This window comes from Amblyraja radiata, chromosome 5 (assembly GCF_010909765.2).
Source record: "Amblyraja radiata isolate CabotCenter1 chromosome 5, sAmbRad1.1.pri, whole genome shotgun sequence".
In the NCBI taxonomy this organism is placed as follows: Eukaryota; Metazoa; Chordata; class Chondrichthyes; order Rajiformes; family Rajidae; genus Amblyraja; species Amblyraja radiata.
In genome coordinates this window covers 67,097,716-67,110,681 of record NC_045960.1, presented here as the reverse complement: position 1 = coordinate 67,110,681, position 12,966 = coordinate 67,097,716, and the positions used below count along the sequence as shown (strand labels likewise).

The following is a 12,966-nucleotide window of genomic DNA, read 5'->3' as shown; positions in this document are numbered from 1 at the left end:
TTGAAAAACTCACTCGATTTGCAATTGTAATGGCACGATGTGTTGCTTCTGCTTCAACCTATACGAAACAAGCAATAAGTATTTCAATTTTTTTTTTAAAGGAAACAATATATTATTTAACTGAATAAAAAAGGTAAAGAGCCTTCCAAGTTTTCCCACAAGTGTGTGGACATGTCTCAGAAATAATTTAGATATAATCACAGATGTTGGAATGAAATTCAATGGAGTTTTCGCAGAGACCTGTAAAGTTATTTTACTAGTGCAAGTAGTCGATCAGAATTTCTTCAGCTGCATTTGTGGAGAGAAATGGAACGGTGATGTTTTAGGTTGGGACCCTTCAAGGCTGGAGTAGAGCAGAGATAGCTGGCAGAACCTTAATCTCCCCTCAACTCCATTCTTGAAGAAGGGTCCTGACCCAAAACACAATTTGCCAATTTCCATACACAAATATTTTTTGCTCAAGTTTCAGCATCTGCAGTCTCTTGTTTCAGTGAATATTTCTTCTTTGTTTGTGCAGTTGCCATGTAACCATTCCAAGCAATCCCCAACAGATCTATCAGTTAGCAATACATTATTTAAAGTTACCTGACAAAATAATGGAAAGGATATTTATCTGAAATTAAGGAGTTCAATATTAAATACGGGGGCTACAACATACCCTTTCAGATGATGAGCTACCTTTCCTGCAGCTTACATAGAAACTATATAAGAGGTCAAAGATACGTCAGACTGATAACAGGTGGAAAATTAACAGGACTGACAACTCAAAGCTCCATCATCCTTGTGGACTGAACTGGGGTGTTCTACCAACCAGCTTCCTTATCTGCATTTGATTTCTTCTGCATTTTGAATCCAATAGAGTTAGTTGGACAGAAACCAAAGGAATGTTTGGGTTCCTACATGCAGAAAGGGACGAGGTAAAAAGGCAAATGTGGCTTCTCGTGCAGTCGCTTGGGAACCCCCTAAGAAAGGTAGTGGTTATTGGTGGAAAAGGAAAAATGAACCAAGGAGTCACAGAGGGATTGGTCAGTCCCTTAAGAATTCAGGGTCTCAACTTGAACGTTGCCTTATGTGGGCAGGTGGGAAGAGGAGGGGGGGGTAGCACTGCTGGTGAGGGATGGAATTCAGTCCCTTGCGAGGGAAGACATAGGGACTGACGAGGTAGAGTCACTGTGGATTGAGTTGAGGAATTGTAAAGGCAAGAAGACACTAATTGGTATTATCTACAGACCCCCAAATAGTAGCCCGGATGTAGGGTGTAAGTTGCAGCAAGAGTTAAAACTGGCATGTAATAAAGGTAATGCCACTATGGTGATGGGGGATTTCAATATGCAGGTGGACTGGGAAAATCAGGTTGGTTCAGGACCCCAAGAAAGAGAGTTTGTAGAATGCCTCAGAGATGGATTCTTAGAGCAGCTTGTAATGGAGCCGACCGGAGAAAAGGCAATTCTGGATTTAGTGTTGTCCAATGAACCAGATATGATAAGAGAACTCGAGGTAAAGGAACCGCTTGGAGGTAGTGATCATAATATGATTAGTTTTAATCTGCAATTTGAGAAGGAGAACGTTAAATCGGAAGTGTCAGTGATGCAGTTGAACAAAGGGGGCTATGAAGGCACGAGAGGGGAGCTGGCCAAGGTAGACTGGAAAGGGATCCTAGCAGGAATGACGGTGGAACAGCAATGGCAGGAATTTCTGGGCATAATCCAGAAGACGCAGGATCATTTCATTCTAAAAAGGAAGAAAGATTCTAAGGGGAGTAGGAGGCAACCGGGGCTGACAAGAGAGTTAGGGATAGAATAAAACTAAAAGAAAATATATATAACACAGCAAAGAGTAGCCGGAAGCCAGAGGATTGGGAAATTTTCATAGGACAACAGAAGGAAACAAAACGGGCAATACGGGCTGAAAAGATGAAGCACGAGGGGAAGCTGGCCAGGAATATAAAGAAAGACAGTAAAAGCTTCTTCAGATATGTTAAGGGAAAAAGAGTAACAAAGTCAAATGTGGGTCCCTTGAAGGCAGACACGGGTGAAATTATTATGGGCAACAAGGAAATGGCAGAAGAGTTGAATAGGTACTTCACTAAGGAAGACACAAACAATCTCTCAGATGTACTGGAGGACAGAGGATCTAAGGGGGTAGAGGAACTGAAAGAAATTTTCATTAGGCGAGAAATAGTATTGGGTAGGCTAATGGGACTGAAGGATGAAAAATCCCCTGGATCTGATGGTCTGCATCCCAGGGTCCTCAGGGAGGTGGCTCTAGAAATAGTGGACGCATTGGTGATTATTTTCCAATGTTCAATAGATTCAGGATCAGTTCCTGTGGATTGGAGGATAACTAATGTTATCCCACTTTTCAAGAAAGGAGCGAGGGAGAAAACGGGGAATTACAAACCAGTTAGCCTGACCGGTGATAGGAAAGATGCTGGAGTCAATTTTTAAGAGGTAATAATGGGGCATTTGGATAGCAGTAAAAGGATTAGTCCAAGTCAATATCGATTTATGAAAGGGAAATCATGCTTGACTAATCTTCTGGAATTTTTTGAGGATGTGACAGGTAAAATGGATGAAGGGGTGCCAGTGGATGTAGTGTATCTAGACTTTCAGAAAGCATTTGATAAGGTCCCGCACGGGAGACTGGTGACTAAAATGAGAGCACATGGTATTGGGGGTAGGGTGTTGACATGGATAGAAAATTGGTTGGTAGACCGGACGCAAAGAGTAGGAGTGAACGGGTCCTTTTCAGAATGGGAGGCAGTAGCGAGTGGAGTGCCGCAAGGCTCGGTGTTGGGGTCGCAATATATATTATCATATATATATATATTTACCATATATATTAATGATTTGGAAGAGGGAATTAGGAGCAACACTAGCAAGTTTGCGGATGACACAAAGCTGGGTGGCAGTGTGAACTGTGAAGAGGATGTTAGGAGGTTGCAGGGTGACCTGGACAGGTTGAGTGAGTGGGCAGATGCGTGGCAGATGCGGTATAATATAAATAAATGTGAGGTTATCCACTTTGGCGGCAAAACAAGGGGGCAGATTACTATCTCAATGGGGTGTAGAAAATTCAAAGGGAACAGAATAAGAGAAACAACTGGCTTCATATTACTATTCCTCTGACAAAAAGGTGACATTTATTATCTGGATTTACAATGGCTATAAAGAAGAGTCATTCAGACTAAATATCAGATGGAACAAAGTAGTTATAGTATTTTTCATGTGAAATATTTGTCATCAGTCTACTTCATTTTCACCTTGATACCCAAAGGTGCTCTTTGCTCACTTGAAAAACATGGTACGCAAACACCATCTGTATATCTGAAGGTACAATACTGATAATAAATTTTAAGCTTATGTGTATTAATCATTTTAATGTGACAAACCTCCTCAGGCCTGCTGATGTCTATTCCCTCGGGCCCAGTGATTCCCAATTCAAGAGCTTCTTTTGCACCCTGAAAGAAAAGTACAGTTTTATGCTCCCTTGGAATTAAACTGGATCAAATTAAATCAGTGTATTGCAGGAAGACCTGCATCCCATGATATATATCAATGGATTTATTAAAGCTCAAAGGCAATATCAAATTATGTTGTCACCTTCTCCAGAATATTCCCCATTATAATTTGAAGTTCCTTTTTGTCTCATTTCAAATAATTTTAATTTATGACATGTCAGGTAGTCTTAAATGTGTTACCTCTGCAACAAGATCTCCATTTTCAGCATGAACACAAGCGATGGCTCCCAGACTTTTACATGCACGAAAAACCTGGTATAGTTCATTATCCCGCAGCATGTACTGGTCCTTGTATGTCATGTATGTTTGGAATGAATTCACTCCAAGGTCATTCACTAGTTCTTCCATTTCACATTGTACCTGAATATTTAAAAGAATAAATTAATGATTTGGCTCACAAGCATGCAGCGCAATCATAGTGCAGGCAGTTTCATCAGTAAAATTAAAATAGCAGTATTGTAGCGGCACCAAACGTGGTGAATAAGCAGTTGCTTTATTCAGGTGTTACATGCAAGTATGGTGCACTAACATAATTGTCATTGCTGCTGTAGCTGAGCGAGGGTGTTGTCTCGAGCTCAGCTACCTGTTGACTGGGCTGATCTCAAGGTGAGATATGCTTATGTAGTAGGACACTCCCCTTAGCCCCTGACGTCACGTGACAGCCATCGTAACTACTGACGAGGGTTCGACCATAAGTGGTCTGTGTATCAGCTGACGCCACAGGATGAGGAAGTGGGCGATCCCGAAGTATGCCGAGGGGTGCGAGGAGACCAATGGAAAAAACGCCGGATAGAAGAGACACTGACGCATCTCCTCGACCAGCTAGGGGATCGTGTCCTGAGAAATACGGCCCCCAGCAACGGCTGGGAGACGTCGGCAACAATGCAAACAAAGAAGAAAAAAATGAAAATAAATAAATAAACTGGTTGCTAAATCCGGCATGGTGATAGTGTAAACAAAGTGAAAAGAAATAAAACAAACTTCAGTGAACAATCAAGTGCCAAGTGGTAGGTAAGTTCAAATTGTCCAGTGTTCATGGTGCAGGATGGGAAGCTGGAAAACTAGAGGCTGCAGTGATAGCCTCCGACTTGAATGTGGCGCTGTTGCCGGTGGTAAGGCTGCAGGGACGGCATCCGGCTGGAAGGTGGCGCTGTGGACGGCGATCAGGGAAGGTCGAGTTTCTCTTCCAGCCAGCCGCGGCGGCCATTTTTGCAGTCGGGGCGGCACCTCGTTTCAGTAGGTTGCGGTGTCCATTTTGCCGGCCGGCTGAGGCGGCCTTCAAAGGCGATTCAAGATGCGAGTGGGGCGGCCGGCATTGACGGGCCTTGCCCCACCGCTGCAGGTAGGGACTCGACTCACCGCCGCCGGTGTCAATAGAGACGGGCTGCGCTGCCGCGCCCGTGGCGGAGACTGGAAGCTGCCGGGGAATCCGTCGCGGAACCGCCGACTCACGACTGGCCGAGGCTCCACACCGCTGCTGGGCGAGACAGGCAGCCAACGCCCAGGGATCTTCGGGGCCCGTGCCGGTAAGGAGCAGAGGACGTCTTCGGGCAGCCGCCATAGGTAAGCCCGCCGCGTCGGGTGGCTAGGCCTTGGGCAGCGGCCGGCTGGGTAATGGGCGGGCCCGCTCACTCCCCGCTCCCGAGGCCGTGCGTTGGTGATGCTGGGGGCGGGGCACTAAACTCGCAGCTCCTGCAGCAGCTGGTGGGAGAGCGACAGCTGGTGGGGAAGCGACGGCTGGTGGGGAAGCGACGGCAGCCGCGGCCTCTCAGCTCCGGTGGTCGGCTCCGGGCAGGTCATGCGGGAGAGATTGGCGGCCGTCAAGCAATGCCCGGACCGCGCTCATTGACCTGGGCGGCCTGCGCCATACCTTACTGTATGGCAGCGTCGTTGAGCTGGGCTGGGCTGTAGGCTGCAGACATCAGGTCTCCCAAGGCTGCGTGTGTCGGGAGAAATCCAAAATTCCAATTTGGATCACGTCAGGGTCACCAATGTAGCGGCACCAAACGTGGTGAATAAACAGTTGCTTTATTCAGGTGTTACATGTAAGTTTGGTCCACTAACATAATTGTCGTTGCTGCTGTAGCTGAGCGAGGGTGTTGTCTCGAGCTCAGCTACCTGTTGACTGGGCTGATCTCAAGGTGAGATATGCTTATGTAGCAGGTCACTCCCCTTAGCCCCTGACGTCACGTGACAGCCTTCGTAACTACTGACGAGGGTGCGACCATAAGTGGTCTGTGTATCAGCTGACGCCACAGGATGAGGATATGACCCCTCAGACCCGCTTCAGTATTCAATATCACAACTGAACTTCAACAACTGTGCCACCCTTCTGATCCCTTCATGTTATTATCTCTTTCTCAACCATTCTTAACAGGACAGCTGCAGCTCTCCGCGTGAAGAATTAAGGATTCGCAATTCAAGTTGATAAATTTCAAATTTTACTCCTGAATGGCTGATCCTTTGCCCAAAGGCAATGAGCGCTGCTGCCAGCATGCCAGTAAAGGTCAATGGCTTCTCAGTAACTACCTGACAAATTCTCATCTGTTTTCCATTATTTCTATTTATTACTGTAATTACTTTACCATGACGATTATTAATTCTTATTTGTGGAAATTCGAGAATAAAAGCTAATTTTACTCAACATTTCCTCACAGGATGGCTCCTTCATTCCTCACTTCTTCCTTTAAAGACAGGTTTCATTTCATGTTGGACTAAATCATCAGCATTCACCAAGTGCCCAGCCTTAATACCTGCAGACAGACTTACTACACATTTATTCGCCTGGCAATTGCTTACTATTGAATGGAACATATGCTCAATGGTGTGTCGCAGGACCTTGATAATTCAGTAGTTGGCAATAATAATGACTTTACATGTAAAGTTTAAATGGTGGAGATGATATTTTCTGACACTTTGGTGGCACAGATTGGAACATGAATAGTCTAGCATATGAACAGCCGACCATGTCTGCATCAACTACCATGCCAATCTAAACTAATCCAATCTGTTTGAACATGAGCTGTATCCCTCTGTTCCTTGATTGTTTCTGTGTCTGTCCAAATATCTATTAAACATCATTATCCCATCTGTTTCCACCATCTCCCCTAACAGCGTGTTGCAGGTACCTACCACTGTGTAAAAAAACAACTCGTTTCGTAAATATTCCTTAAACATTCCCCCTCTCACCTTAAAGCTATGCCCTCCAACATTTGACATTTCCACTCTGGATCGACTAGTTCCCTTATCAGTGAGGAAGGCTCTCATAGTATACAGCGGGATATATATCAGCTACAGAAATGTTTAATCCAAGCAAATGAGAGGTGCTGCTAGGGATGTCAAATGCAAGAGGAAAGTACATAGCTAATGGCAAGACCCGGAACAGTATTGATGCGCAGAGGGATCTTGGGGTCCAAGTCCATAACTCTGTGAAAGTGGGAACACAAGTAGATAGAGTGGGAAATGAGGTTACGGCATGCTTGCTTTCATTGGTCAGGGCATTGAGAAGTGCCATAAAGTCATTTTGCATACTTATAGAACTTATGTTAGACTGCTTTTGGAATATTGCGTGCAGTTCTGATCACCCCATTACAGCAAGGATGGGGATGGAGGCTTTGGAAAAGATGCCGAAGAGGTTTACCATTGCTGCCTGGATCAGAGGCTATTAGCTATAAGGAGAGGTTGGAAAATTTTGGATTGCCTTAGAAAGGACAGACAGACAGAACTTATTTCCCAGGGTGGAATGTCAAAGACTAGAAAGCATACTTTAAGTCAAGAAGTTTAAAAGAGGTGTGTGGGGCATTTTCACAGAAATTGGTGGTGCCTGGAATGAGCTGCAACTAAATACCCTGCAATCCAGACGGCAATCTGGTAAACCTCTTCAGGATCCTCTTCAAAGCCTCTATATCCTTCCTGTAATAGGACAACCAGTATTGCACACAATAACCAATTTGCTGTGCAACTTCTCCTTATGGCTAATATACTAATCCAGGAAGCATCCTGCTGAATCGGGCCACCAGAATACCACCTAATTATCTAAATACGGCCCAACTAGAGTTTTTAATATAGCTGGAGGAGCCCAGGATTGAACTCGGGTCTCTGATGCTTTAAGGCAGTGGCTCCATTTGCTGCACCATTATGCTGTCCTCTTCTTAGCATAAAGCCAAAGTCAATCTTTGAGATTTGAAGTCATTTTGGGAGAATGCAAGATTCAATCATTCAATTAAGTGTTCAATGAGGTAGTGAGGCAATACAAGCCAAAATAAAATTTATTTCACGCGAAGATGTGAACTTCATCCTATGACTTTTAACATTCAGTTATAAGACAAGCCTCACACTAACTCAAAGCACTAAATCAATTGCGTATTAATCTTTACTATTTCACCAATTCTTTATTAATCATGTTTTAACAACTCTAATCTCTTCATTGAACATCTTCAATACTGTTTTTGTTCAACCCGATGCAAAGAACCATCTATTTACTTATAAAAAAAAGACAACTTTTGAAAAAGCCAGCAATAAAATATAGCTCTACCTGTGGAGACCACCATGTCACACCAACATGAAGAGAGTAGTCGCAGCACACTTTAGGATCCGCAAGATTTCGAGCTCTTTCATAGGCCTCGAGAAGTGAAGTCTCTTTATCTGGTAATACATAGCCAACTATCATTGTTGAACCTCCAACAAGAGCAGCCTGTAGAGAAAAACAATTAACACTATAATGATGGACTATTACTTATTGCTGCTATCACTTATGCACAGACACCAATATTTAACAAGAAATCTGAAAACCTGGGCACTGGATGGAAAACCTTCAATGCAGAAAGACATATGTTACTTTCATTATCCAAGGGCTTAGATATTGTGACAGTTATTCAGAGAACTGTCTTCATTTGCTTCAAGAAAATAGAAAGCGTAGATGCTGGAAATCAGAAATAAAAACAGAATATCCTCAAGACGCACAGGAAGTGTCGAAAGAGAAACACGTAACGTTTCAGAGCTGAAACATTAACCGTTTCTCTATGCACAAATGTTGCCTGAAACACTGAAGCTTTCAAACATTTTCTGTTCTATAGCATTTGCTTTTACACCGACCTTTCTTCAACCAGAAGATCCGAAGTAGTGACGATTGGTGGTGTTCAGAAAAAGAAGTTGTGCATGCCACCACACAGCAAGACCAAAATAGCACAGTACACTTGGACTGATGAATGGTAACATTCACTCAATATGTGCAAGGCAATGACCAACTTCAAAAAAATGACCAGAGGCACAAGAAACTAAAGATGCGGGAATCTTGAGCCAAAAACAGTTACTTCCAGGCTGGAACCCCTGCAACTTTTTCAGGTGAGACAAAGATTCATGTGCACTCTTTCAACCTCATCTCTTGCATTTGATGCCCCCAATCATGACCTCCTTTACAGAGCTGAGACCAAGCATAGATTAGATGACCATTTTGAAAACACTTGCTAAGGTCTGCTGAAACTCCCCATTTTAATTCCCCTCCCATTACGACCTTTCCCGTCCCTGGCCTCCTCTGATGCCAGAGTGAGGTCACACGCAAACTGGAGGAACAACACATCATAGTCCGCTTGGGTAGCATATAACCCAATAGTATCGACATTAAATTGTCCAATTTCAAATAATATCCACCCACCCCCACCTACCTTCCACGACCTTGGTGTGACATGTTTCTCCAGCCATCCCTGTCACTCTGCTTCTTTCCCGTCCTCTGCACGCTCATTTCCCACCCTTCCCATACCCCAGACCCCCATTTCCCTTTTATCCCTCCTTCTTCCCCATCTATCCATATCACTCCCTCTGGCTTTATATTTCACTCCTCTCATTTTCTTATTTGACATCCTTTTGTGTTCTTTTCACTTCTTGCCTTTGTCATTAACTCCATCCATTTGCCAATCAACCCTGTGTTCAAAAGGGAACTGCAGATGCTGGAATATCGAAGGTACACAAAATTGCTGGGGAAACTCAGCGGGTGCAGCAGCATCTATGGAGCGAAGGAAATAGGCGACGTTTCGGGCCGAAACCCTTCTTCAAACTCGGACTTCTTCAGTCTGAAGAAAGGTTTCGGCCTGAAACGTCGCCTATTTCCTTCGCTCCATAGATGCTGCTGCACCCGCTGAGTTTCCCCAGCAATTTTGTGTACCTGCCAATCAACCCTCTTTTCTAATCCCCCAGCCACATGCCAGCATTGCGTCATCCCTACCATGAAAGTTCAAAACAAGCATTGTTACTTACCTTGTTTCGCTTTAAGCTTGTCAACGAATGTAGCGGCAGAGTTTTATATCGTTCAAGAGATTACTCCCTCTAGCCGCTAAATGGACTACATGGTTAAGGGGAATGTCTTTATACGCATGCGAGCTCTCCGTCAGAGACCTTCAGAGCTTCACAGCCAAATCTTCCAAAACAGTCTTTTGATGAATAAATTCTTTATTGTTGATGAAAAACAAGATACATCCAAACTTCTTCCGACTCATTACTATAATCTTCATCGAACTCCAGCTTATCACTTTAAACATTAGAAAACTCCTCATGTCTCCGTTACACTTCGCATGGTCAAACGGTAAACCTTCTCCATGCTGGTCCGAAACTAAAATAAAAACTAAGCTTTTGCGCCAGAAACCCAGCTCCAAACACACCCAAAAATACGTCATAAATCCCACCCACAATATAACAGGCAGTCTAAAATTTAAAGACACATGCCATCATTAATCTGAACAAAACAAGCCAAATAGCCAATACAACGAGCTAAACTATAACTATCATTTGAAAAATTTCAGTTTAGTTTGTCACGTTTACCGAGGTACAGTGAAAAGCTTTTTGTCAGCAGAAAGACAATACATGATTCCAATCAATCGTTTTACAGTGTATAGATACACAAGGGAATAACGTTTAGTACAAATGTTCCCATTTCCACTTCTTTCCTCACAACTGAGTTTGCAAGGTACATTGATTTAGGAAATAACTTTCTGTTCAATTATCAACATGCAATTTATTTCTTAATCTTTCAGTTATAAAGTCATTTGGTCCTCTGGTTCTTGATTGCCCTACTCTGGGCAAGAGAATCTGTGCGTCTACCCGATCTATTCCTCTCATGATTTTGTACACATCTATAAAATCACCCCTCATCCTCCTGCGCTCAAATGAATATTGTCCTAGCCTATTCAACCTTTCCCGATAGCTCAGGCCTTGAGTCCTGACAACATCCTCAAATCTTCTCTGCACCCTTTCCAGCTTGACAACATCTTTCCTATAACATAGTGCCCAAAATTGAACACAATATTGTAAATGCGTCCTCATCAACGTCTTAAACAATTGCAACATGACTTCCCAACTTCTATACTCAATTAATAAAATCAATCATTACTGTCACATTGTTTTCTTCTTTCATTGTTCCCAGATGTTCATGAACATTCTTCATTTTATATCAGCATGCTGAAGATAATAGATCACTCCCTCTGTTAACTTGGAATTCCCCAATTTATCTATACAAATTTTGCCTGCTGTTGTCTCTTTCAGGTCCCTGCTGTCTGCTAAAGGATGGTTCGCTCTTGTATGAATTCCAATTAATTACTAAACAACTTGGATGGTGGGTCTATTTTGGGTCTCAATCTTGTTCCTACAGCTGCACTTGTGCTTCAAATGCCTCCATTTTATTTTTGAAACAACATTATTTCTAGGTGATTCAGCATACATTGTAATCAAAATGTAAATACACCAACTTTATTTCCCCTGTGCTGCCATGAAGAAAAATAATTAATACTCAAACTTCTTTTGCAATGAACTGGATTGAGTGCCAACAGTTGGTTCAGAAAGCAATTGATTGGTCATGTGATTTTGAAAATAAAATTTCAATTTGCTATAAAAACAATTGAAAACGGCACGTTTTAGTTGCTTGCGTGATCTTGTGAAAAGTCAAAGTAAAAATGTAAATTGATTATAAATAGTTCATGTACATCCAAGAATTTCAGGAATTATAACTGCAAAAAAACAAAAAAACTAGGTCCTGTAAACAGATTGTAAAGGCAAAATAACATTTTTAAACAAAATAACAATGATATCTGTGAATGCCCAAGGGAAAATCTGCAAATGCCTCAAGTTATGCCTCATGTGGTTTAAAGTGATACATTTTAACTTAATTTGAATGAAACTCAACTCATTCCAAACACCCTTTTTTAAGTACCCAGCTGAAAGCCATTGCTTCCTGGAATACAAGGAAACTTCAGCACCATCTAATGAACAGCTCTCAAGATGACTGGAGTTTGACAGATATCACAGAAGTTATTTTTATTATTTCACAATAACAGCCTCTGCATTCACATTAATCACATTAGGATTTTCCAAAAACACGCCGAGAGAGTGAAGAAAAAATTTAAAGGAACACTTAGTCGTACAAAATAGAATTTAGATGATCAAAAGATAACATATTTGAAAAAAATGTAATTGATTGTAATTCGGCTGGCATGGCAAGGTAGTCTCAAACCAGAGATAAAAAAGTGACAGTATTGAAATCTAAAATCATAATTTTATTTTGAAGATTATCACACAACTTGGAGGAACGCATTTGTGTTAGGCTTATCTCTCATAATCACCACTGCATGGACATTTATGACTTGCTTTAACATGGGGATTTAATGTACCATTTTGTGTTATACTTTCTCATCAAATATAAGGTCTGTACCTTTAGGACTCTGAACACTCTTCATTTCTATCATGTCTCGTGTAATTCAAAAATCATTGCGATTTTGGCATTTTATTTCCCTTGAAACTTAAATCTGACATTATTAACTCGCATCACTTATCCTGCAACATGTTTCTGAAACAGCAGAAGTATGAAAATAATCTTAAATATTTAACCAAAATATTTGCCAGGACATCATCAATCATGATTCTTTCAGAAATACACGGTGCTTGCATCTGCTCGTCACATTTTTACTCCAATGGAACTGCAGATGCTGGTTTACAACGAAGATAGACAAAAAGCTGTAGTAACTCAGCAGGCCAGGCAACATCTCTGGAGAAAAGAAATAGGCGACGTTTTGGGTCTAGGCCCAAACATCACCTATTCCTTTTCTCCAGAGATGCTGCTGGACCCACTGATTTACCACAGCTTTGTGTCTATCTTTCTTTAATGGATACCTCCACCTCCTTATGCCATCCCGGCTGAAACCTTTAAGTCGAGAGATCCACAGGTGAGCATTCACATCTTGCAAATAAGATTAGAATTAAAGGCACACAGAGTAACTCAGTATGTCAGACAGCATCTCATATTCCATTTGGGTAGTTTCCAACCTAACGGCATGAACAATGAATGACCCAATGTTTGGTAACTAACCAACAAACACCCCCCCCCCCCTTCCCTGTACCCCACCAGGAGGCACACCCATGTTTCCCCTTCCCACCATTGCCTTCCAACTATATGCCTTCCTCTA

At 42.4% G+C, this 12,966-nt stretch overlaps 1 protein-coding gene across 1 annotated transcript in view; it reads right to left on the bottom strand.

Annotated features, from left to right (window-relative positions):
* Positions 1-12,966, bottom strand: part of dpysl5 (dihydropyrimidinase like 5) — a 64,823-nt gene that overhangs the window by 36,020 nt on the left and 15,837 nt on the right. Inside the window, exons 2-5 of the mRNA XM_033021467.1 lie at positions 8,055-8,213; positions 3,701-3,880; positions 3,392-3,460; positions 14-58 (exon numbers count right to left, since the gene is read on the bottom strand). Coding sequence (XP_032877358.1) covers positions 14-58; positions 3,392-3,460; positions 3,701-3,880; positions 8,055-8,213 — 453 coding nt within the window. The remainder of the gene's footprint in view (positions 1-13; positions 59-3,391; positions 3,461-3,700; positions 3,881-8,054; positions 8,214-12,966) is intronic.